This window comes from Moschus berezovskii, chromosome 11 (genome assembly GCF_049115385.1).
Source record: "Moschus berezovskii isolate FMDL1 chromosome 11, NW_MosBer_1.0, whole genome shotgun sequence".
NCBI classification, from domain to species: Eukaryota; Metazoa; Chordata; class Mammalia; order Artiodactyla; family Moschidae; genus Moschus; species Moschus berezovskii.
In genome coordinates, this window is record NC_142470.1 from 6,083,815 (window position 1) to 6,108,181 (window position 24,367).

Here is a 24,367-nt window from a genome sequence, read left to right on the forward strand (position 1 = left end):
TGAAGGCAGGAGGAGAAGGCAGTGACAGAGGGTGAGATGGTTGGATGGCATCACCGACTCAACGGACGTGAGTTTGAGCAAGCTCTGGGAAATGGTGAAGGACAGAGAAACCTGGTGTGCTGCCGTCCGTGGGGCTGCAAAGAGTCAGACACGACTGAGCGACTGAACATGTCATGCCCGTGTCATGAGACAGGCCCTCAGGCCCTGGCTGGCTCATAGCACCCACCCCTGGCGAGAGTCCCACCCTGCCAGGCCAGCTGGCCTCCTCAATGTCGCCTTAATGACCACGAAATCGGCCCTATGTGGCCTGCCCCTAAGCCTGGCTGACCCGCCGCCCGGGGCATTGGAGTGCCTGACCTCAGGGCCCTGGGTCCGCCTCCTCTGCGCCTCTCCCTGCTCTTCTCCTGATGCCATCAGAAGGCAGTGGTCAAGGGTCCCTCATCCCCACTTCACAGAAGGGAAACTGTCTGGCAGGGTGAAAGGGCTTGCCCAAAGTCAGCCTGGGAGTAGCACGCTGGAACCTGACAGGGAGTGTCAGGGGCCTCTGGGAGCCAAGCCACGCCCCCAAGAGTGGCGAGCAGACTTACCCCGGGACTTCATCCCGATGAAGCGGTTTTCCACGATGTCGATGCGGCCCACGCCGTGCTTGCCACTGTGGGAAGAACTATCTGGTCACTGGGGGCCACGTGCAGGGTGTCAGAATTCAAGACTCAGAGGACATCTGAGCCGGGTGAACTTGTCCAGCCACCCATTGTACAGGTGGGGCAACTGAGGCCCAAGGAGGGAAAGGATTGCCTGGGACACACAGTGAGTTCAGTGTGCAACTTCCGTTACCGCCATCTGGGCCTGTTGTGGTACCCAGCCCTCTCCACTGCTCAGCTGTCCTTCCAGCCTGGCCTCACACCCAGGTGAGACCTGGGGAGGCTCAACTGTCCCATGCCCAGGGGTAGAAGATGCTCTGGGGTTGTTCCCTTCTAAGACCCAGGGCCACCGGGACTCTCGTACAGAACCAAAGGGCCCTACTCCTATGGGGCTGGTGCCAGGGCTGACTGCAGGACACGGGCCTGTCCTCCTTGGCCCCGAAGGCTGGGGCCGGGGCCACCAGCCACAGTGGTCCAGGCGGGGGCTGGCTGGTGGGTTCCCAGCAGGCACTCACGCGACTTCATTCAGGTACAGGAAAAGCTCCAAGGCTGTGCTGTGGGTGGTGCCATCCCCGACGTTGGTCACCTTCACGGGGACCCCTAGGGCAGGAGGAGAGGGTAGGGGGCCCATGGTTGGAGCTCAGCAGAGCGGTCTGTGGCTGCCACCCCGCCCTCCCCCTCCGCCCGCAACGCCTTAAATGGATGTGACAGATATGGACTCCAAATGACTCCTTGAGAAGCCCAGTGCAGGTTGAGGCCTGCTGGGGAGAGAGAATGGGCGAGAAAGCCCCCCAGAATGGAAGGGAAAATGCAATAAAAACGCTCTCCCCACCCGTCCCATTCTCTCTGCTCCTTTTGCATGTAGGGGCTGTGAAATTGGAACCAGGCCCTGAACTAATTGAATTTCACGCTCCGCCATTGTCTTACGAGGGAGAACCTTCTGTCCCACCAGTTACTGGGGGGCCCGCCTGGCCGAGGTGCGGCTGAACTCACTCACACACACACACACACACACACACACACACACACACACGGCCCCCTGCCATGTCTGTCAGGCAGACCCCCACGCCCTGACCCCGCACCCCAGATCGGGGCGGGAAGATGCCTGTTCCAGCCGGCGAGCTGTTGGAGGAGCCCGTGAATTCCGAGAATCTGGGTCTGGGGCGGCAGAAGGAAGGTGACCGCTCGGGAGGGAAGTCAAGGGGGGTGGCGGGAGGGGGGTGTGGTGGGTGGGTTCGGGGTTGACTTTGAATAGCAAGGGGCACTTTCTCGAGCGGTGTGAAATGAGCAATAAATGTATTAGCGGCCTAACAAGAGAGCTGTAACAGTGACAAAGAAAAGCTGTTCAAAGTTGGCGGCTAATCTCCCACCCATCTGCCCAGCTCATTACCATGGAGCCAGCGATCGGATGCCAATCAGGCCTCAATAGCGGCTTTCGAGTCTTTATTAGCCGGGCGCCGCTTGGAGGGGCTTCGCTCAGGGGCTGTCAGCCTGGCCATTCTTAACCCCCATTTCCAGGGGTTTTATAACTTGGTTGTAAATTGCTATTAAATGTAAGTCTGCCCAATAATGAACCTTAAGCCCCTCTGCCCACCGCCCCCACCCCCCACCCGCCTCTCCCCTCTCCCTTTCTCTCACTCCGGGTCCTATTGTCGTCCTTGCGGAGCCTTGGATGAGGCCTGCCCCCAGAGACGAGCAGACATTGTTGCTGCCGCCGCCGGAGAAAGCCTCTTAGCCTTTAAAATAGTTAATAATTAGATTAAAACTTCAAATAAATTAACTAGAGAGTGAATGGGGAGTCGTCGGGGAGGGTTCCTCCGTCTACTTTTTTTTTTTTTCCTAGACAGTCCCCCAGTCATTAAAATGGATCTTGTTTTTTCTCGGGCTCGGCCCTCGGGGCTGGCCTATCTATTCCTGGAGGGAAAGGGGGCCAGAGCTGGTGTCCAGCATGCAGGACTGTCTGTGGCCTCCCGCTCACCTCCTACCCTCACCGTTCTCCCTGGCTCCAGGCCTGGGTGCATCCCCATCTTCTCAGAGATGATGCTCAGAGGCCCCATATCCTCACGGCCCTGGATCACAGAGGGTGGGCATAAGATGGACTCAGTGCTCTAGTTGTCCTTAAGGGCCTTAGACTTTAAGGGCCTTTTGGTCCCCAGGGGGCATGACACTCAAGTGTCTGAACTGATGGCAGAGGTGGGGCCACAGCAACGAAAACGCCCATTAGCGCAGCCGCTCTTGCGCAAGCCCAGGAAGAGGCTGATGATTAAAGTACCACCATGCTCAGCACCTACAAGCATCATTTCTGTGCCCATTTTACAGGTGAAGGAGCCAAGACCCAAGGTCGCACTAGCAGTGGGGAGCTGGGATCTGTCTCCGAGTCCCTCTCCTTCGGCTCCCTCCCTGCCTATGGCTGGAAGGACCAGCCTCCCTGCCTGGAGTTGGGATGGCTTCACACCCCCTTCTTGGCTCCTCCAGCTCCTGCCCAGCGCCATCGCCTCCAGGAAGCCTCTCCGATTTCTGCAGCCTCCTGGAAAAGTCCCCTCTTTGGACATCCTGAGCCCCCACCCTGAAGCAGGTCCTGCTTCTTCCATTACCCAGCATGTCTTGCCTTCCCCTCTGTCTTCCGAGGCAAGGTTGGGGTGGGGAGGGTGTCCCTGATGCCAGGCTCAAGGCCGGGCACTCGGGCCAGGCCAGCAAACGCTTCATGTTGGTTGCAGAGAAGATGAGGAAATCAGAACACAAGCAAGTGTGGCAGCAGCTTGAACCCAGGGTGGGGAGGTAGGGAGACGCACCAGGCAGCTAACTTAGGGGTAGCTGTGGGGTCAGAGGGGGCCCCCAAGGTTGGCTCTCCTCCTGGGTGACCTCCATGGTGACCACTCCTGCACCAGATACACCCCATCCAGATCTCACTCTGTACCATGAAAACACGAGGCAGCAAGTGCTCTTTTATCCCCAGTTTACAGATGAGGAAACTGAGGCCCAGGAAAGTGGAGTGACTTCCCCAGAATGCTTCCTCCAACCTGGTGTCCACCGACCAGGGGACAGCCGCTGGGGTGCTTTCCTCCCAAACCTGAAGGCTTCCACGGATCATGCCATCTGGGGAGGGGGTAGCTGGGAACATTTGAAGACCCCATCTGAACCCTGGCTTCCGGGAAACACAGGAGGAATGCAGAGGGCTCATGCCCGGGGGCTCCCAGGCAAGGAGGGGCAAGGAGCCAGGGCCCCAGAAGTCCACCCCATGGAGTCCTGACTGGGCAGGCACCTACCTTTCTTGAACTCAATCTCAAGGGTGTCCGGACTGTTGGGGGCTTTGGCCGGGTCCTGGGTCTTTGTGTAGAGGCCTGGAGGCGCTTGGTTCTGACAAAACAGAAAGAGGTTGGAGGACAGTGTGTCTGAGCCGCGCTGTGCCAGGTCAGTCTCCTGCAGCCCTCTCCAGAGCCAGGGTCCTGCTGCCACTTGCCGTCGGCTGGTCAGTCGAGCCAGCAGGCCGGCCTCCCAGCCCCCCTACCTGGAGCCAGCCCCACTTGCCAGGGGCCTGGGAAACAAAGGGCTCGAGAAATCAGACAATTTTTCCCCTCAACTTGATCTCATCTTTTTCTTTGACGCCCCCACAGCTGGAGGTGGAATAGCAGGAGGAGCCAGTCAGGCAGGAAAAGCGTGACTTTGGGGGAGTGAGGCGCTAGGTGGGCTTCCCAGGAGCGGGCGTGGGCACACCCGCGCGCGTGCTCTCTCTCTCCCCAGCACACGGAATTGGGGTTTATTCTGCACTGACCGCAAAGCTAATGACTGCGCCTGACCCCAGCAGGTGCTCCGGCGAGGAGAGCCGTCCCTGGGGTCCCCGAGGTTAATACACACAGGGAGAAAAGGGAAGAGCGAAGCAAAAACCCATTTGAAAACACATCAACCTTTATGTATATTTTTTCTTGGGCGTGTTGGAAATTGGGCCTCTTTCTCGACTCAGTGTGGTGGTGGAGGGGCAGCTGGCTGCCTGGAACTCCCCAGGTCCCTCCCCAACCCCCCACCCCTTCAGGCTGCAGCTTGGACCCTTGCCATGATGAGGCCAGGGGGCTCTTGGGCCTGACTGCTCAAGTCCGTCCCGTGGGCATCCCAGGGCCCAGCTGCTGTCCACCTGCTAACGTCCTGGAAAGTGTAGTCCCTTCAATCCCTGGCTGTCAAAACCCTGCAAGCATTCCCATGTCACTTCGCATCTGCAGTTTCCTTTGCGTTTTCTGCAGCCCTGGTGGGTGAGGTCAAGAACTGTTCCCCCACCTACGGAGGAAGAACTAGAAGCAGACGGGGACTGCTGGTGCTGTGACGTAGGCTGTGTGGGGGTGGCAGAGGCCACATGGCCCAGGGCAGGAAACCCACGAGGCCTTGAACAGTGATGTGATAGGTTTCAGAGCAGTGGAAAACACCCCAAAGCTGGGGGTCACGGTGTCAGGCTGTGGCAAGTTGCTTCACCTCTTTGAGCCTCAGTTTTCTCATCTGTAAAATGGGTGGGGAGGGGGAATGATACCTGCTTTTGACTGCCTTGGGCTTCCCTGGTGGCTCAGACAATAAAGAATCTTCCTGCCGTGTGGGAGAACCAGGTTTGATCCCTCACCTGGGAAGATCCTCTGGAGAAGGGAATGGCTACCCACTCTAGTACTCTTGCCTGGAGAATCCCACAGAGGGAGGAGCCTGGCAGGCTACCAGACACAACTGAGTGACTAACACTTTCTGTTGACTGCCTTACAATTTAAATACATAGACAGCTTCTATATTTCTTACTGGACATGAAAGTCATCCAAGAAGGTGCCAACTAGGGCCTGGTGCTGTCACCTGCCCTGCAGGTGACAGGATGACTGGAACAGCCTCCTGGTGACACCTGCCTCGGAGAAGAGCTGCTTCGGGGGGGCAGAGAGGTGGGGCCTCCGGGACCCCTGAGGTCGCGCCCTGCGGTCACCTTACTTGTTGACTCTATGTTAGGATGACCAACCACCACGGTTTCAGACTCGGAGACCCTCCCCCCACCACACAGTCCTGGGCAAACAAGGACAGCGATCCTTAAAGCTTTACTCCTGGGCTCAGATGGGACTGGGAATAAAGCCCTTGCGCCTTCAAAGCGCCTTCGAGGCCAAGTGCCATCCCTTCCCCTGCTTCCCCTTAGGGGGCGGGAACAGGGGCCCAGAACGGACCTTCAAGACAGACCCAAGGAGGGGCGGGAGGGGCCTCCTTGAGGACCTCCAGCCTGATGGCTTCATGGACCAGGTGGAAAAACCAAGGCCGAAGAAGCCTCCTGTCCCCATCCCGCCACCCCGCCCCACCGGTGTGGGAGTCAGACTCTAGAGCCCCTGTCCGGTGCGCTTTCCCGCCCCCGCCCCCCCGCCACGCTGTTTCCCAGCTGCTTTGTTGAGAGACAGCATGAGGGATATGGTCAGAGGCATGCCCGGCTCCCCCAGGCCTAACCAACCACCACCTTCCCTGGGACCAGGGCTATCCTCGGCCAAAAGGCGAAGTGAGCTAACACTTGGGGCCTTTGGGTGACCAACAGGACTCCACAATTCCTTCCCCACCTGCTGGGGGCTCCTCACTGACCGTCCAGCCCGAGTTGAACTCCGAGCTGCCTGCCAGGGCTGAGACCCAGCCCCTCCATCCGAACTTGCCTGCCTCCCACCTCCACCTGCACCTGGGGCTTGTCACTTTCTCCTGCCGCGCTTAACCGGAGCCACGAACACACAGAGAATGGGACAGGACGAGAGTGCATTCGGGAGAGAGGAGGTGGGAAGACCCGGCGGCCGGCATCCCTGCTCTCTCTGCAGTGGGAAGCAGGACACCCGAATAGCACTGATTAAATAAAATAACTAAATAGAAATAAAGGGACATTTGCTTTGCATCCCGAGGTGGTGGCTCACGCCTGCCTTCTTTTTACTCTGCCTTCCTAAAAGCCCAGTTCAAATGACAAATAGTTTGTTGCTGAGTATCAATACCACCTATTTATCCATCCCAGCGGGAGGGCTCACTTCCAATGTCATCTCGGGGTGGGGGTGGGGGTGTTGGGGGAGGGAAGAGAGTGAAGAAAAAAAAAACGGGAGAGAGAGCTGGTGGGGAGGGAGGGGGGGTGGGGAGAGGGCGAAAGAAAGCATGAAACAGGGCTGAGAAGGAGAAATTGGAAGCAAATGGCCCATGAAGTAAACCATGATGTAGAGGCATGATCGATGCGGCAAATGGTTTATTCATCCATCAGATATGGCGGGCCGGCGGCTGAATGAACTCTTTCACTGTGGGCCGTATGAAGTTAAAGCAAGTAAATTTCTATCTTTCTTCGCGTTAGCTGCCTCATTGCCCTTCAATCAGCCCTCATGGAGGCAGAAAATGGCTCCACCATCTGCCTTCAAACCCTCCCCTCGGCAGGTCTCAGGCTTTTTTTGGAGTGGGGATTGGGGAGGGAGGGGGCCACCGGTTCCCTGAGCTCGGTCTCCCCAGCGCCTCCAGAGGGGGTCAGGGCTGCGCATGGTGCAGAGATCCTCCACTGCGCAGAGTAGCACCCACCTGGGCTCCTGGGACCTACTGGTGGAAAGGGGCTGTCCTGGCCCCCACCTGCAGCCGGGTGGCCTGGGAAAGCGGAGCTGGAGTGGGCCAGCCCCTGGGTCCCTCGGCTTGGCCCCACACTTCTCAGGGGGAGTGTGGTCTCCCCACTCCCCCTGGGGAGGGCAGAGCAGAGCACCCACTCCTGAGAGAACCTCATCTCCTTCCTCCTGCAAAAAATCTTAGCCAGCTGGAGGAGCAAGGGTGGGACCCCTGGACCCACAGCTGAGGCCTTGGACCCTCTGCCAGGACAGGCCAAGGGCTTTCACACCCCAGGAGGCAGGTGTTGCGATGTCCAGCTGTTTGCATAAGCCAGAGGCTCAGAGAGGTTGGGTAGCTTGCCCAAGGTTGCACAGCAATAGAAGCAAAGCCAGGATTCAGACTCAGGTCTCTGGGAACCAGGCACTCACCTTCCCGCTTGACTAGGGAGTAGAATCCTGAAAAATACACTGGCTAGCGCTTCCTTGTCCATGCACTGCCCTCATTAGAAAGGAGGTCTGAGAGGGGAAGGGACCTGCACTCCGGCAGTGGGGTGAGAGCCCCGTCACAGGCTGCTAGAGGAGCCACTGGGCTCCGCTCAGCCTCCCCCAGCCCCCTGGGCGCTGACTGACTGGCTAATTAGGGGTGGCTGGCCTGAGTGTCGTGGGGTCAGCCAAGCATGAACTGGAAAAGCCCGTGACCAGCAGGCAGCGGCCCCGTGGGGCCATCAGCCCCCAGGGGGCGAGGGTGTGGGCTCTGCTGAGTGACACTGCTGGACTGAGGTGGGGAGGGGAGGCGTGCGGGCCATTGGGGAACCAGAGGCTGCCGGGAGGGCGGGTCATTCCTCTGGGCCTCAGTTTCCTCCCCTAGGACACAAGGAGGCTCAGAGCCGAGGAGAATGCGGACCCCAGGCTTGGCTCCAGAAACAGCCCCTGGTATAGGTTCGATTATTGCCAACACAGATCCAGAGGGCCCGGTCCCCACGGGGAGCTCTCCCCAGGACCAGGCTCACTCCACCCTCGCCCAAACCATCCTCTCCAGCTGGCCTTCCTAGATCCTGTGCCCCCCACCCCGGCATCCCCACCCCTGCCCTGGCCCAGCTGCACAAGGGCCCCTGCCCACCCCCCAGCACACTTTCCCCCAACATCAGACAAGCAGCCCACCCCACCCCCAAATCAGCCAGGGAGTGGAGACAGTCCCTGGGGGGACAAAGAGATTTTTTTTTTCTTTCTTCCCAGGATAGATTTCATCCTGCCTCCCTCATCTCCCACAGTGGGCAGGGGGAGACACAAAGGAACCCCTCCACCCCCGCCAAAAAAGAGAAAAACCTTAACTTCAAATAGAGCCCCGAGGTCCAGCGGGAGCCAGCCGGGGAGGCTGGGGACCTGAGACCAAGGCGGGCGGGCTGGCGGGTGCAGAGCCCAGGCCCAGACAAATGGGTCCTGAGGCTCTGATCTGTGCCACCTCCCCCTATGGCAGCAGCCGAGGCGGCCCGAGAGCTGGTGGGCACAGACTGGGCCCTCCCACAAGTGTCTCATCTGCCTAATTGCTTCTTTATTGTCTCACAATCGCACTCTCCGTTCCCTGAAATATTTCCTTCCCCTATTCATCGTGGCAGCAATTAAGAAAAAAAAAGAGCGCCGGGGAGGGGGGAGGATCTGAAAAACGCAGTGAGGAGTGGGCAGGCGACAGGGGCCCTGGTGGGGAGGGTCGGGGAACACAGGCAGGGCTCAGCCCCAGCCCCACGCCCGGCCCCCGTGAAATTTCAAATTAGGCTACAAACACACCAGACCGCGTCGGCACAGAGCAGCCACCACCAAAAGACAGCGGGCTTAGGGGAAAGGGGGATTACCTTGGGGTTCTCCAGGATTCCAGCCTCGTAGCTGCAGGGGAAAAAGAAGGAAGACGGGGGGCAGTCAGTGCGGGAGGAGCAGAGGGACTCACCAACAAGAGGTGGTCTGCCCTCCCTGAGGCCGCCAGGCTCCGTCCACGAGGGCGGGGACCACAGGTCAATGGGTCACCACTCCATCATGACCCAGGCGGGTGGGTGCTCACTGAGGCCTGGCAGAGCAGTGGACAGGCAGATGACGTCTTACCTGATATGCATCAGGTTCTCGTCCATGCTCCACGGGTTCTTGGGGGTGACTGGGACGGGGATTCCATGTTGCTGCAGGTAAGAGGTTAAGACAGCGCAGGTAAGACAGTGTTGGCACGAGGCAGCTTGAAGGACACGAGGGTCAGGCCTGCTTGCCTCGGTTTCCTTTCAAAGTCAAAGACGCCCCCAAACTCTGGCTCCCAGGCCAACAAGACCCTGGACCGCCCTCCCCAGTCTCCTCCCCACATCAGGCTGGCCTGGGGAGTGATGGCCCCATTTCTAAACATGCCCAGGCAGACACTCTAAGACCCAGTGTCCGAGATGCTGTGGAGTACATGCTGACCTTGGAGGTTTCTTCCAGAAGATTCTGAGTCCACACTTCAGGTGCCGAGGGTCTCCCAGCACCGTCCGCGGACTGCCACCTTATGAGCTGGGAGGTGGAATGGACCCAGCTTTCACTGTGGATCTCAACCAAGGCATGTGCACCCACAGGGGTGCTTAACGCTCACCCAAGGGAGCAAGAGGCACCCACGAGAGCCTCTGGTTCAGGACACTTGTTCCCAGGGTGTGGCCAGGCACTTTCTGGGCCCACGTCTCCCCTGCTGCCTATGGTCACCACATACCCAACCCTGCCGCCCTGAAGAGGAGTAACCATCGATCTGATGACGCTTTGCTTCCCAAATGATCCAATTCTTTGTTTAGGGGGAGACCCCACGGACACCCTGGGCCTGAAAGGCTGTGGGTGACACGTTGAGGGTGTTTTGTATTAAAGACATATTTGCTCCCTGAGCGGTCCCTTGCCACCCAGGCTGACACCTGGTTGGATCCAGCACAGTATACCATCCTGCTCGCTTCTCCTGGGTTTACCGGGTACAGAAGACAGCTAAGCCAGCCTAGCCCAGCCCCTATAAATGAGCAATACTTCTGCTCTGCCTCCCAGGGCCCCCTTTTCAGCACCTCTCCCAAGAGGGTCCCACAAATCTCCACCAGCAATACCCCCATCTTTCCGGACAGCTCTCTGCCCTGGCTCAGCTCATACCCACAACTAAGATTCTAGAGGCTTCCTCCAGGGACCTGCTGTTTCCTTCATCACCGCCTTAAAATTTCAAAATAAATTAGGTTAAACCTTCTGGATAGTTTTTCCAGCTTTACCAAGACACTCCGTTTTTAAAGCAACAGCCCACATGCACTCTAAAATCTGCATGCTCTTCAGTGGAGACCACATGGGCAAATGGAACATTTCAGTTCAAGGCTGATCAATGTCAGGGGGCTCCTTGCCCCCCACGGAGGTGCCCAGAGTCAAATCCACGTGTTCGCCCTGTTCTGTCTCCAGGCAGAGATGGCCAGGTGTGGGGACCAGGACCCTGTCTGTGCCATCTGGGCTGAAATCCCCCCGCAGAGGAGACTCCCTGGGCTGGGGGCTGAGAAAGCCAGTGGGCAGGTTCCTTGGAGCCTTTCTTCTGGGGGGTAGTTTGGAAACACTCTTGCCTTTTCTCTCTCCCACTGGGGCTCTGCTGGAGCAAGGAGAGAAGAACAGGATGGCAGCCCTTCCTCAGCAGGGAGATACACACAAATGCCAAACACAGGCCCTCAACCAAAGAGGCTTGTTTCCCTTCCCTTCTCTGTCCTGAGCTCCCCAGCAACACACACACCCACACCCCGGAAATTCTGGATGCAACTGACAACAGAAAACAGAACCATCTTTCGCATGTACAGAAGACTGCTCTACTTTCCAGACCCCGACCTTGCATGTTGGCTTCAACAGAATTATGGTGACAATGATAAGGATGGGGTGGTTCTGAGTGGTTTTCCCATTGGATGATGGATTTGGTGGGGGAGATGGAAAGTGATACAAATGCATGTTTGTCATGAGTCTCCCTACAGCACCTTGCGGCCTGGCGACTTAACGGGTCTTGAAAGCGGGGGTTTTTCAAAGCCCCATTGATTTTAGTTTCAGCTGAAGCAGCTGCGTGGCTCTGAGTTTTGGACAGAGTCTGGCTGCTGCTCAGTTATTCCTGTCACTCCCGGGTGCAGAGACACTGCCATCATTCTAGAACGTGGTCAGATTTTTCAGAGCTCGATTCTGATACCAGCCTCTGAGGGAGGCTCAGTGGTGGCGACCCAGACTCTCTCACCGGGGCAAACTTTCCTGTTTAAAAGGTTATTTGAGACAGAAGCTGAGCCAAGAGCCTTGGGACAAACAATGACTTCAGAAATTCTGGCAAAACCCAGGAGCCGCTTCTGCTTGGGAGCTTCACAGAAACGAAGGACAGTGTTATGGGTCAGCCCTTTCACCAACCACGACTGCTGGCGTGAGAACGGGGATGGGCCGGGGCTCCAGATTCATTATTCTTCAAGATAAAACGTGCTTCAGATTCTGTATCCTCAAGGAGACCAAGGAGGGGAAGAAAGCCTCTAACCCCGTTCCCTTAATAGCTCTGCTATTTGAAAATTTGTTTGGCAACATATGGGCTTGCTCTTGTAAACTCCCCTTTTAATAATAAAACAACAGATGGTCGAGGAGATCTTTCCTCCGAGCTCTCCAGGTCTTAATGGGATGCTGGCGGTAGGGGCAGGGCTGAGTCCCCGCCGCGTCCCCCACCACGCGGCACCTTGGCTGCAGCGAGAGCTCACAGCCAGCCCCGGTGACTGCTATTTAAAAACCCGAGCAATTTTCTGGTGCGTGCACCAGGTTGCTTTCCCCTGTCTGATTGATTGAGGCTGTTTGTCAAGCGCTGCCATCGAGTCGCTAAAAAGAAAGGTACCCTGGGGAGTGGCTAAGGATCTTGATGCAAAACTTCTAATCTGTTTTATTGCAACTTGTACTTCAAAAAGGGCTGTGCTGCAGAAGTCTTTGTCTGCCTCTGGCCCTCGGAGGACCTACCTGTTCCTGCGAAAGCACCGGGGACAATTAGTCAGGTAATTAGGGGCAGAGAACAGCCTCGCTCACAGCCCCCGTCTGAGTGACATACACCGCAGAGATGGCAATCTGAACGGGAAGCGGAGGGAGCCCGGTGTCCTCCCGCTGGGTGGACTGGTGGAGGGGGTGGGGCGGGGTGACCTGAGAGATGCTCAGTCCTGGCGGGGACCACAGTTAGTTCTGTGGGGCCAGCCCAGGGAACAGGTGCTGGGGGAGGGCACCAGGGCTGAGGTTCGGTCCCCAGGCACGGGTATCAGCCCCAGCCTCGAGCCTCTGGAGGGACGTGCCTGGGGGGCGGGCAGCGGACGAGGGCTGGGGTGATGGCGGAGTCTGGCCTTACCTTCGCATACTCCATCAGATCGTTGCGGCCCTGGAAGCGGTTATAGAACTCAGGCATCCTCCAGGGAGCGATGACCTGGACATGAGACAAGGAGCCAGGGCTGCTGATACCTCTAGGACCTGAAGCTACAGAGTCGCCCTCTCTGATAAGGGGCCTGAGGGGCCACCAGTGGCCTGGGTGGGGGGGTCTGTGTAGCCCATGGGAAGGGCGGTGGGCAGGGGACCCCATTAGGCAGGAGAAGGACAAGGCCTGCCACCCCAGAGGGTGGTTTTGGAGAAAGCTTGAGTTCCATGGCAGAATGGCCGCGTATCCCCAGGCAGGTCCCTGTCCTTCTGGATCTCAGTCTCCCTAACTGGGACGTGAGGGTTTGAACCAGACAGGCCTCAAGTTTCTCGATGGCACCCCTGTCTAGAGGTGCAGGGCCCCCTCACCCCTGGTGACTAAAGCCACCTAGCCTGACCCTGCGGGGGCTCAAGCACATCCCCGACCCACCCTCCTGCCACCTTCCCACCCCCCACCCCCAGGGCTGCTCTGGGTGGGGAAAGGAGGGGAATTGGAGCCTGACTAGGGGCACAGAACTTATCCTACCAGCCTGGGGGTTGGGGGGAGGTGTCAGGGACAGGTCCCCCAAGAAAAGCCCCCACTCAGCCTTGGAGTCAGCCAGGCCTCTGCTCAACTGGGGGTGGGGAGGTGTCATCTAGATGGAGAAGATGGTTTGATTTCTAGGCTGGCAGTGCCGGTGGGGCTGCGGTGGCTGTGCGCGCGCCCCCCAGTCCTGAAATGAGCAGCACCTGGGTGGAGCACCCTCTGGCCTCATCCTGGTTCCCAGAGACCAGCTTGGGGCCCCATCAGCAAGCCCCATCCCACCCCTGGGCTTGGCTTCTGCAGACAAAGACCCAGAAACCAGACACCCTGGCCCCCCAAGTTGCTGTGGGAACAGAGAGTGGGGGTCAGGCCAGGGCCCAGGCCCACACGCCTGCAGCATCAACAGGCAGCTACTGTCTGGGGGGCTTCTCTGCCTCCTGGTGTTTGGGGTCAAAGCAGATCACTAGAGCTTATTACTGCTCACCTCCGGGCCACTCTCACCCCTTCAGCAGTTGCTAGCTGGTTGGTTCGGAGAAGGCAATGGCAAGCCACTCCAGTACTCTTGCCTAGAAAATCCCATGGATGGAGGAGCCTGGTAGGCTGCAGTCCGTGGGGTCGCTAGGGGTCGGACACAACTGAGCGACTTTACTTTCACTTTTCCCTTTCACACATTGGAGAAGGAAATGGCAACCCACTCCAGTGTTCTTGCCTGGAGAATCCCAGGGACGGGGGAGCCTGGTGGGCTTCCGTCTATGGGGTCACACAGAGTCGGACACGACTGAAGTGACTTAGTAGCAGCAGCAGCTGGTTGGTTAAAGGGACAGAGAAAGAGGTTCCACTTAAAAGAAAAAAAATGAAAGCTCTTAGGGCCCCTTGCAGACTTGGGAAGGGCACATCTTTTGTAGCTTTAGCCAGAAGTGGCTGCAAAGAAAATCGGGGCCACGCCCACCCACATTGTCCAAAATGGGAGCCAGGGGCCACACGTGGCCATGGAGGCCCGAAATGTGGCCGGTCCCAGCTCTAAGTGGAGAGCACACAGAGGGGCTTAAAGATTTATGATTGAAAGAATGTAAGATATTTCAACATTGATAACACGTTGAAAGATACCACTTTGGATATATAGGGCTCAATAAAACATGTCATTAAAATGATGTCACCGGTTGTTTTCCATCTTGGTTTTTTGACGGGGCCACTAGAAAAATCGAAACAATCACCCTGGGGCTTGCGTTTGCAGCGCGCAGGGTAGTTCTGTTGTGGACTCTGTTCACTAGCTGCCCGGAGGCCTGGGTCTGGTTTTCCCCATCCCAGGAAGGAATCCAAGAACCCGGGGTCAGGGTTCAGGCAGCCGGGGAGGAGGGGGCCTGAGCTGGGGGGCCCCCACTGGGGCGGAGGGTTGTGAGCAGCCCTGAAATCAGCCCAGAATGGTCCTAGTCCGCACATGGGAAGGCAGACCTGGACCCGCAAGGATGCTGCTGGAAGGGCAGCCTCGTCTTTCCATCCAGTGACTGACCCACCCAGGCGCCCGGGCAGCCTCTCCGAGAACGACAAATGGTCAGGGACAGAGTGCTGTCCCCTGCGGCTCGGGCAAGTGAAGGGAGTGCTCCGTGGAAGAAGGGCATCACCCGCCACAAGGCCCCTGTCTGGGGAACCTCCCAGGGAGCCCGGTGCCCTGCTCCCCCCACCCTGGGCCTCAGCCCCCAGCACCCACCCTTTCAGGGGAGAGAAGCAACATCCTACCTTGATCTGGGGGGCCAGCGAGTAGCAGGTGAGCTCAAACCGGATCTGGTCGTTCCCCTGAAACATTCAATGGGGGGTTTCAGGAGCCACAGAATGGGGACCGGTTGGGAGGGTTCAGGGCAGAGGCAGTGCCGGGCAACCCTCGATGATGCCCCCTGGGCACTTCTGTCTCCGCACAGGCTCTCCCCTCCTGAACTGGGTGCTACAAGCCCATCTAAAAGATGAACACTGGGCTTTCTTGGAGCGGGCTTTCTGCCCTGGACTCGAACCCGGGTCTCCCTGAGTGGAGAGCCGAGCTGTGCAGCCGCACGGGTGTGCAGGATGTGTATGCACAAGATGCCCATGTGACGGCGCATACTGAGTTGTGGCGGTCAGGACCTCTGTGTGCACTGGTGTGAGGGTGCATCCGTGGCAGGTGGGGGCTAAGGCCACGGCATGCACAGGCAGGGGTGGGTGTGTGTCTGGGAACGCAACAGGGCACGCACACGGGTCATCGTGTATGCCCACTCTCCAGGGGGGTGGCGCACACACCTGCGGGGCTGGAGGTCTGGCTCCGCTGAGACCTCAGGCAGCCTCCCCGGGGTTGCCCATGCCTCAGCCCCTTCCTGCCTGGCCTCACCGGCCCCAAGATCAGGCTCATTTCTGGCGGTTTCGTGGCATTGTGTTCACTGAACTGGGAGCCCCGTCTCCTCGCCATGGCTGGTTTGGGGAAGGGTGGATGCGGATGACCACCGAGGCCCTTTGCTTCTCTGCATAAACTGGTCCAGAGGTCGGAGGGGCTTGTCCAACGGCATAGAGCCCAGCCCAAGCCGGTGCATGGGAGCCCCACTGCCCCATCCCCCTCGGGTGAGTGATCTACATCCTTGTGGGGAGGAGGAGAGGGCGCAGCCCGCCAGCCCCGGAGACAATGGCTTCTAGCCACCCGCCTGCCCCCCATCAACTCGGCGGCCTGGAGGGAGGCTTAAGCGCTGTGGAAATAACAGAGGGACCTCTCGCCTACTGTGAAAACTGCACGGGCGCAGCCAGGCAGCGGCGGGAATAACATGTTATTTTCCAGAGTCTTGTCAGGCGACGCGGAAATACTGGTTTCAGCCCCTCTCCTTGGATCCAGGAGCTGAGGCTGCTCCTCTCTGATCGCTCCCCAGGCCCATGGGCTGGGCCAGACCAGCCGTCCCCATCGGCCTCCATCTGGTCCAGTGAGGGCCTACTGTGTCCTGGCTTTCCCACGGGAGAGCCACCTGGCACCAGTGGGGGGTTTCTAACCCTGTTTTACAGATGAGGCAATTCAGGTTCGGAGAGGTGGCGCCACTTGTCCAGGGACACACAGCCAGAAGGCACCAATCCCACCCTGACAGCTCACCGTCAGGTCATGGGGCTGAGCTCCAGACACAACTCCACGAATCCTTACATGGCAGCGCCCCGTTATTACCCCCATCTCAGAGAATGAGATGGTTGGATAGCATCACCAACTCAATGGATGTGAGTTTGAGCAAACTCAGGGAGACAGTGAAGGACAGGGAAGCCTGGCGTGCTGCAGTCCATGGGGTCACAAACAGCTGGACACGACTGAGCAAATGAACATCGAATAACAACATGGATGGGGAAACCAAGGCACAGGTGGTAATGCCCCCCAAGGGCCAGTGGGCTGCACAGTTCCTGGAGCAGCGGCGGTGGTACTTGATTAGAGGCAGGCTTGCTTTAGACTCTTAAAACATATGGTCTAGTGTTGCATATCGTGGCGATTATTCCTCCAGGGCTTCAGGTTTCCCCAGCACAATGGTGGTTTGTGCTTCCCTGGACTGGCATGTCGGGCAGGGGTCTGCCCAACAGGATCGCCGTGGGGACACCCATCTGTTCCCAAGCCAGGGGCCCTCGCAGGAGCCAGAGTTGAAAACTCTGTCCCAGACAGGCTCTGAGACCTGTCCAGTCCCCCTCCCTGACTCCAGGACCCCCAGCCCAGGGTGGCACTGGCGGGATCCAGGGGGCCGAGGGGGGAGGTACATCACGTCCTGCACACCCGCCGTGTGTCCGCGTGCAGACACATGTGTGCAAGTGCAGGTGCTGTGCCCTCGGGGACTGCACGGGGCCCTCCCATCTGCCCTGGATGAGCCACACAGATGGCGCCGTCTCCAAAACTGCTGCCCACGGCCCTCCGGCTCCTATTCCCAGGCCCCTCTTTCAAAACCAGGGGAGGGAGGGAGGAAGCTCGGGAAGGGCCACCCCAGCTCCTGTGCAGCCCTCTGGCGGGGAGGGATCAGAGTCCCCGAAGGGCTGTGAAGGGGCAAGCCCCAGCCCTCTCTGCACCAGGTGCCACCTGGGCTGGGCCCGGGCAGGGAAGCCATCTCGGGCCTCCGGGTCTTTGCACCAGCTGTTCCTGCAGCCTGGGGTGCCCTTCCTGCTTGACATCACTGCTGATTCCTGGTCCCTCTGACGTCTCAGGGCCACCATTACCCCTTGCTGGGTTAGTCCCTGATATGAGCTTCCCAGGCAGTGCTAGTGATAAAGAACCCGTCCGCCAATACAAGAGATGTGGGTTCGATCCCTGGGTTGGGAAGATCCCCTGGACGAGAGTATGGCAACCCACTCCAGTATTCTTGCCTGGAGAATTCCACGGACGGAGGAGCCTGGTGGGCTCCGGTCCATGGGGTCACAGAGTCAGACACGACTGAACTGGCTTTGTCCATGTGGATATCCCAGGGCATGGAGGAAACCAGTGCTGGGTAAGGGTTCAGTGGGTGGAGTCAGTGAGCCAGTGGATGAGAGAGGCTGGAATGAGGGCCCCGAGGCCCTGGGTCTCTCCACTGCCCAACTTGCAGAAAGTTCTGGCTCAAGTGTCCCGTGTGGATCTGACTCTGGGTTGCCAGCCTTCTGCAGGCTGGCAGGCATCGCTCACTCTGGATGCTCATCTCATGTGTTCAAGTCACTGATGCCGCCCCCTCCCAGGGGGGTGGGCAAATAGACCACCAGCCCCTGCAGGTGGGTGGCCTCTCTCTCCCTAGCAACCCCGTCTCACGCCTGGCATCCTCTGGAACCCTCCAGGCCTCCCTGCTCCTCCCCATTTTCTCCCCTCCTGTAGGCAGCTGTCTTCAAGGCTGCTGGGGGCTTTCCCAGGTCTTGTAAACAAGGGGAAACCAAGGCATGGGGGTAAGTCATGTTCATCAGTCCCCAGAAGATGGGAGACGTTGGGGTGGAGGGCAGACAGGGAACCCCCGTCCCCTGTGGCCTTCCTGCTGCTGGTCTTGGAGCCCCCCGGTGATGCTCCAAATCTATCTCTCTAATGGACACTGTGAACTGCAGGACCGTCCCCAGATCTCCAGAGGCCGCAAAACTACTGCAGACAGTGTTCTTCTCAGAACCCAAGCCCTGCAGGACCAGAGAGGGAAACAGAGGTTCCCTGCAGGGTCAGCCCAGGAAGGCCTCAAACCTGAGCCTCTGGTGCCCTCTTGTGTACAAATGGAGCAACGCACACACGTGCTGGCAGCTGTTTCCACCTGCAGGCTTACGTGCTTAGTCACGTCTGGCTCTTAGGAACCCCATCGACTGTAGCCCGCTAGGCTCCTCTGTCCATGCGATTTCTCAGGCAATGTTGGAGTGGGTTGCCATGTCTCCCTTCAGTAATGTCTGACTCTTTGTGACCCTATGGACTGTAGCCCGCCAGGCTCTTCTGTCCATGGGGATTCTCCAGGCAAGAACACTTAAGTGGATTGTCATTTCCTCCTCCAGGGGATCTTCCCCACCCAGGGATCAAACCCAGGCCTCCTGCACTGCAGGTGGATTCTTTAACACTAAGACACCAGGGAAGGCCATCAAAGCAGCTTAGGTTCATTATTTTTAAAATAAGGCCAATTTCATTTTAAGAGAGTCTGTGGTATTTCCAACTTTCCTAAGTTCAACGGTGCCATGGTGGCAGGGCCTGGAAGCGTCACGTGTTGGGGACGAGGTTGGTAGATGAACTCTTTACCACTGTGCCACCTGGGAAGCCATTCCCAGCTACCTGTGAGCTAGTCTGGCAGGGGTCTCTCCCTGGATCCTCAGAGCCTCCCCAACCAGGGCCAGACCCACCATACACACATTCACTCCATTGAAAGCCACGCACCCTTGGTCCTGATGGTGCTGTTGGGGGGATCTACTTCAGCAGGAGCCCTTCCATAATCCTCATTTCCTGGCCTGAGCTTGAATACCTCCTGGAACGGGGGGCTCACTGCCCAGCTTGTTTCATCATGTACAGGTGAGAGGCTGAGAGGTTCATTCTGTACCAGTACAGGTCTGGTGATTGTCTGAGCGGGGCACTTCCCTCTCACTGAGAGTTTATGATGTGCCAGGTCTGTGCTGAGCCCTTCACTGAAATTATCCTGGTTACTGCTCCCAGCTACCCCATGAGCCAGTTCTATTTTATTCCCATTTCACAGATGAGGAAACGGAGACTCATGGGATGAAGTCACACAGTGTATGCAGGGAAGCTGGGACCTGGACCCAGCTGTAAATCTGGGAGTCCGGAACCTCTGAGTTCTCCTGTACCCTCTCCTACCATCCAAGCAGAAGGCGGAACACAGCCTGGAACCTCTGAAGGTGGAAGGCGGAACTCAGGTCCCTGTCCAAACAGCCAGGTCCACACTCTGGATTTTCAAAGTCTGCCCCCAACTAGGGTGTTGGTGAAAGCTAGGGCCACACCCAGCAGCCTGCTTCTTCTACAGGAGCCACTGTTTCAGTCCAGAACAATCCCTTACATGCCATGGGGTGGGCAGGGGCAGGGGGTCACTGGCCACCTCCATCCAGCCAGGGGTCTTCCAGAGGAAGCCAACGGCTTTAGTGTGGCCCCGGCCCAGCCCTGCCCTGCCACTTCTCTCAGGCTGCAGCTCCCACTCCATTCAGGAGTCTCCCCTTGTCTCCAGGCCTTTGCCCACTGCCTGGCACACGTCCCAGGACTCCGTCCTCAGGGCCGAGCTCTGCAGGACAGACTTCCCTCGGGCCCCGCCTGCTGTCCCCATGGCCCCCCGGCACAGACGCTAAGCCACCCGTGCCCGCGTCCATTCCCTCCCACGCTGGGACACAGGCCCCTGAGGATGGGACAAGGGGCCTACTGCCAAGACAGTGCCCAGCGCACACTCCCCCCTCACAGACACCCGCACAAGCTTGCTGACTGAGCACCAGGCGAACGAGTGAGCGTCCAGACACACGAGCAGGCACTGCCTAGTGGCGTGGCTGCTCGGCAAGGCCACGCCCAGACGGCGCCTCATCCATCATAATCTGAGCGTGACTCACGCTCACCCTGAGCCAGGGCCTGCCTCGGGTCGGGGGCTGCGGCCAGTCAGGATGTGTGTGCTGGAGCACCCCACCCCTGCTGGCGGGGTGCCCACTGAGAGCTCAAGAGTCTCCAGTGTGTGTGTGTTATTCGCTCAGTCGACCCCATGGACTGTGGCCCGCCAGGCTCCTCTGTCCATGGGATTCTGCAGGCAGGAACACTGGAGTGGGTAGCCATTTCCTTCTCCAGGGGATCTTCCTGACCCCAGGGATCGAACCTGAGCCTCCTGCACTGCAAGCGGACGCTTTACCTCCTGAGCTAGTAGGGAAGCCCCAGAGTCTCCAGTAACACCGCCCAAAGGCCGCCGGCATTGTTAGGAATTTTGTTTCTTGAGTCTGCCACCTGCAGGACAGAGTGCTGAGGGCTTTTCCTGTTTTATACCCCCGGGGGTCACCCTTCTGTCTGCCCTCCCACACACAAGGGCCGGAAGGAGAAGCTGTGTCTCAGATTGAACTGTGTCCTCACAAAAGGTAGAAAGAAAGAAACAAAAAAGTATGGTGAAGCCCTAACCCCCCCAGCCCTTCAGAACGGGACCTTATTTGGGAATAGAGTCTTACGGACGTCATCCAGTTAAGATGAAGTCATTAGGGTGGGTATGACTGGGGTCCTGGGATAAAGGAGAAATTTGGACAGAGAGCCAGCCGTGCATGGTGAAGACAAATGTGAAGGCGCCCGAGGCGACGGCGCGCGGAGACGGAGGCCTGGGGTGATGCACCCACGAGCCAAGGACGCCAGGGGAGAGCCTGGAGCCCTTCCCATCACCTTCAGGCCGCCGACACCTTGGTTTTGGACTTCTGGCCTCCAGAGAGGCTCCGCTCCTGGTGTTTACACCGCACAGTCTGTAGTGCGGTTGCCCTGGAAACGAAGACAGGGCCTCCTCTCCACTTTGCAAGTGAAGAAACTGAGGCTCAAGAAAGGCAAGGGCCTTACTCAAGGTCACACAGCTGGGACTCAAGCCCTCTGGGAACGGGTGGCCTCCTGTCCACTGCGTTGCACAGCAACTCCTGCTGTGACCTTGGCCAGATGGCCACCTCAGAACACATCCCACTGTTCAGTGGAGTGTTGTGTGCTGAGCTCACACTGGAATCCTTCTTTCTTCTGTGTGATTACATCACAGACTGGACACACAGTAGGGTCATTTCTCCCCATCTGCTTTCAGTTTCTCGAGACAGATGGCTTAGTGAATTTTGTCTTTAAAATTCAATCTTGAAGTTTTCAAAACCAGATCTATGCCGTACGTTATTAAGAGGGATTTCCCTGGTGGTCCAGTGGTTAAGAATCCGCCTGGCAATGCAGGGGCCTTGGGTTCCCTCCCTGGTTGGGGAACTGAGATCCCATGTACCACAGACAACCAAGCCCTCGCTCTGCAATGAAGACCCAGCACAGTCAAAAAACAAACGCAATAGAGGCATCTATTCCGTTCCTGCCCCTTCCACTCACTGTGGAGAGTTTTCCTTGAACTTCCCAGTATTTCTTTCTTATGCAAAATGTAGTATATGACATCACACGATCGTGTGCCTTGCCTTTTTTCACTTACTGTATGCATTCTGGGTGATCACGCTCATTCCATGAGTACATTGCATACCATTGTGTTATTTATGCAGCCAATCCCATATTTATGGATATTTGATGTTTTTTCATCTTTCATAACAGTTTCGAAATAAATAATACTAGGCATGAAAAAAGAAAAAGATGAGCCTGAGCCTCAGAGGCAGATTTGCAAAACTGGGGTGACACGGCTTCCACCACACCGGGAACATGGGATACACACACTTGGGGCACAGAGTGGAGCTGTCCCTAACTCGCTACTAGAAATATTCCTCTCAGAGTGGACGGGCCAGTCATTCCACATATTCCTCTTAGTCATGCTGGGTGGGCCAGGCTGTCCACGGCACAGCAGACTGTTCTGGGGGAGAACCAACAACTGCTCAAGGACCGTGCATCAGGCTGGGCTGCCCAAGTGCCCCTGGCAGGCCCCTGCGTCCTCACCCTCCCCAGCCACACACCCTGGCCTCACCTTTCCTGTGGCGCCGTGAGACACATACTTGGCTCCTTCTCGCTGGGCGATCTCCACCTGCTTGCGGGCGATGCAGGGCCTGGCAAGAGAGGTGCCCAGGAGGTAACGGTCCTCGTACAGCGCGCTGGACTGGATGGCCGGCCAGATGAACTCCTCCACAAACTCCTTGCTGATGTCCTCAATGAACACCTATGGAAGAGCAGCCCATGGGAGGGAGCCTTGGCAAGCACCGGGCACTGTCATAAGACAGAGTCTCCAATGGCCTGCGTCTAAGGCAGACGCAGCTAACAGATGCTTAAGGGTGGTCTTGAAAATGCAGTAGAAAACGATTCACTTTTGATAAATCTCGACTCTTGAGTGCATACATGCATGCATGCTATGTCACTTCAGCTGTGTCCAATTTTCTGTGACCCTATAGACTACAGTCCACCAGGCTCCGCTGTCTATGCGATTTTCCAGGCAAGAATCCTAAAGTGGGTTGCCACGCCCTCCTCCAGGGAGTCTTCCTGACCCAGGGATCAAACCTGTGTCTCCTGCATCGCTGGTGGATTTTACCACTGAGCTACCGATGAAGCCCCAACTCTTGAATAAAAAATGTGATATACACACGAAGCATTTCTGCTGCATGCCCAAGTGAATTACTAGCTAAATTAGCCACTCTTCTCATAAACCATCATTCATACTTGAATGAAGGACTGACAGACAAAACAAGGTCAATTCAGACCTGGGTTTTTGGCCACGATTTGCATAAAAATGAAGTGATCCTGTCACTTCAAGGAAAACAGTATTTGTTGCCAGTGATAAAACTCAAGCTTTCCAGTAAAAAAACTAGAATTATGGAAAATTTGTATCTGATTCTATGAACCTGACAGCTTCCTAATACTTCTGATGTGAGTTTTATTGCGCTGCACAGATACTGTGTCTCCTTTGTACTGTGAGCTTATGTGAGCAGGGACCATGATGGCCATGTTCATCTTAAGGCCTGCTCACTGATACTGCTGAGTGGATGGAAGGATGTGTGGATGGACAGGCAGATGGATGAGGGGTGGGCAGGTGAATGGATGGATGAGGAAGAGGTAGACGGATGGGGATGGGGGATGGGGAGGTGACTGGGTGGAAGAGCGGCTAGGAGAAACCAGAAGATGGTTCACACACCAAGGTGAAAGTGAAAGTCGCTCAGTCATGTCCGACTCTTTGCGACCCCAGGCACTATATAGTCCGTGGAATTCTCCAGGCCAGAACACTGGAGTGGGTAGCCTTTCCCTTCTCCAGAGGATCTTTCCAACCCAGGAATTGAACCCAGATCTCCTGCATTACAGGCAGATTCTTTACCAGCTGAGCCATAACGGAAGCCCTCACATCAAAAGCGGAAGGAATTGACCTCATATTCTTGGAAGCAAGAGGACCAAATGGAAGGGGCGTTGGAGGCAAGGAGCTCTGGGACAGGGACCCCCACAGCTGACCCCAACATGTCAGATCCCATTTCCAGCCCCGGGACCCCCACAGCTGACCCCAACATGTCAGATCCCATTTCCAGCCCTGGGACCCCCACAGCTGACCCCAACATGTCAGATCCTATTTCCAGCCCCAAACCCGGCCCACACTTGGTACCTTTTTGGCCCCGAGCTTCAGCGCCTTCTTCCTGGCTTCCTCAAAGTCTTCCTTCTGGCCGATGTTGGCCTGACAAGCAGAAGCAGAGAGGACCCATCAGCCCAGGGGCAGAAAGAAGAGTTGAGAAGAATGTCACTCCTCCCCCGACCCCGCCAACAGCATGGTCTCCCCCTGAGGGTGAGTCCTGGGCAGGTGTCTTTCACACACAACCGTCTTCGGATGAAGGTGGCTTTCTCTGGATGGCTGAGGTCACAGGAGGAAGGAGAAAGGATAAGAACCAGGGTCTGGGGACGCTATGCTCCTTGGAGCTGCCCGAGGCTCTGGAAAGCAGTTTCAAGGAGTTGGACTGGACTGGACAGGCTGCATCTGGCCCTGTGCGCCTGGACTATGGGGTTGCTACATTCGCTGTCACTGCATTAAAGGTCTAAAGCTGCCTCATTTGAACCCATCAATCTTTTCCCGAAATTCCCCCAAAGCCAGTACAAAGGTTGGCTTGTCAGCAGCTGCCCGACTTCCTGCTCACTGCCCCAGCCAAGTGCAGCAACTTGACTGCCCTGGGCACCAGAGCCGGCG

The 24,367-nt window shown here is 57.4% G+C and overlaps 1 protein-coding gene across 1 annotated transcript in view; it reads right to left on the reverse strand.

Moving 5' to 3' along the window:
* Nucleotides 1-24,367, reverse strand: part of ASS1 (argininosuccinate synthase 1) — a 55,662-nt gene that overhangs the window by 21,412 nt on the left and 9,883 nt on the right. Inside the window, exons 3-11 of the mRNA XM_055399303.2 lie at nucleotides 23,795-23,863; nucleotides 22,184-22,372; nucleotides 14,865-14,921; nucleotides 12,543-12,617; nucleotides 9,284-9,354; nucleotides 9,040-9,070; nucleotides 3,908-3,998; nucleotides 1,157-1,241; nucleotides 588-652 (exon numbers count right to left, since the gene is read on the reverse strand). Of these exons, the coding sequence (XP_055255278.1) occupies nucleotides 588-652; nucleotides 1,157-1,241; nucleotides 3,908-3,998; nucleotides 9,040-9,070; nucleotides 9,284-9,354; nucleotides 12,543-12,617; nucleotides 14,865-14,921; nucleotides 22,184-22,372; nucleotides 23,795-23,863 (733 nt within the window). The remainder of the gene's footprint in view (nucleotides 1-587; nucleotides 653-1,156; nucleotides 1,242-3,907; nucleotides 3,999-9,039; nucleotides 9,071-9,283; nucleotides 9,355-12,542; nucleotides 12,618-14,864; nucleotides 14,922-22,183; nucleotides 22,373-23,794; nucleotides 23,864-24,367) is intronic.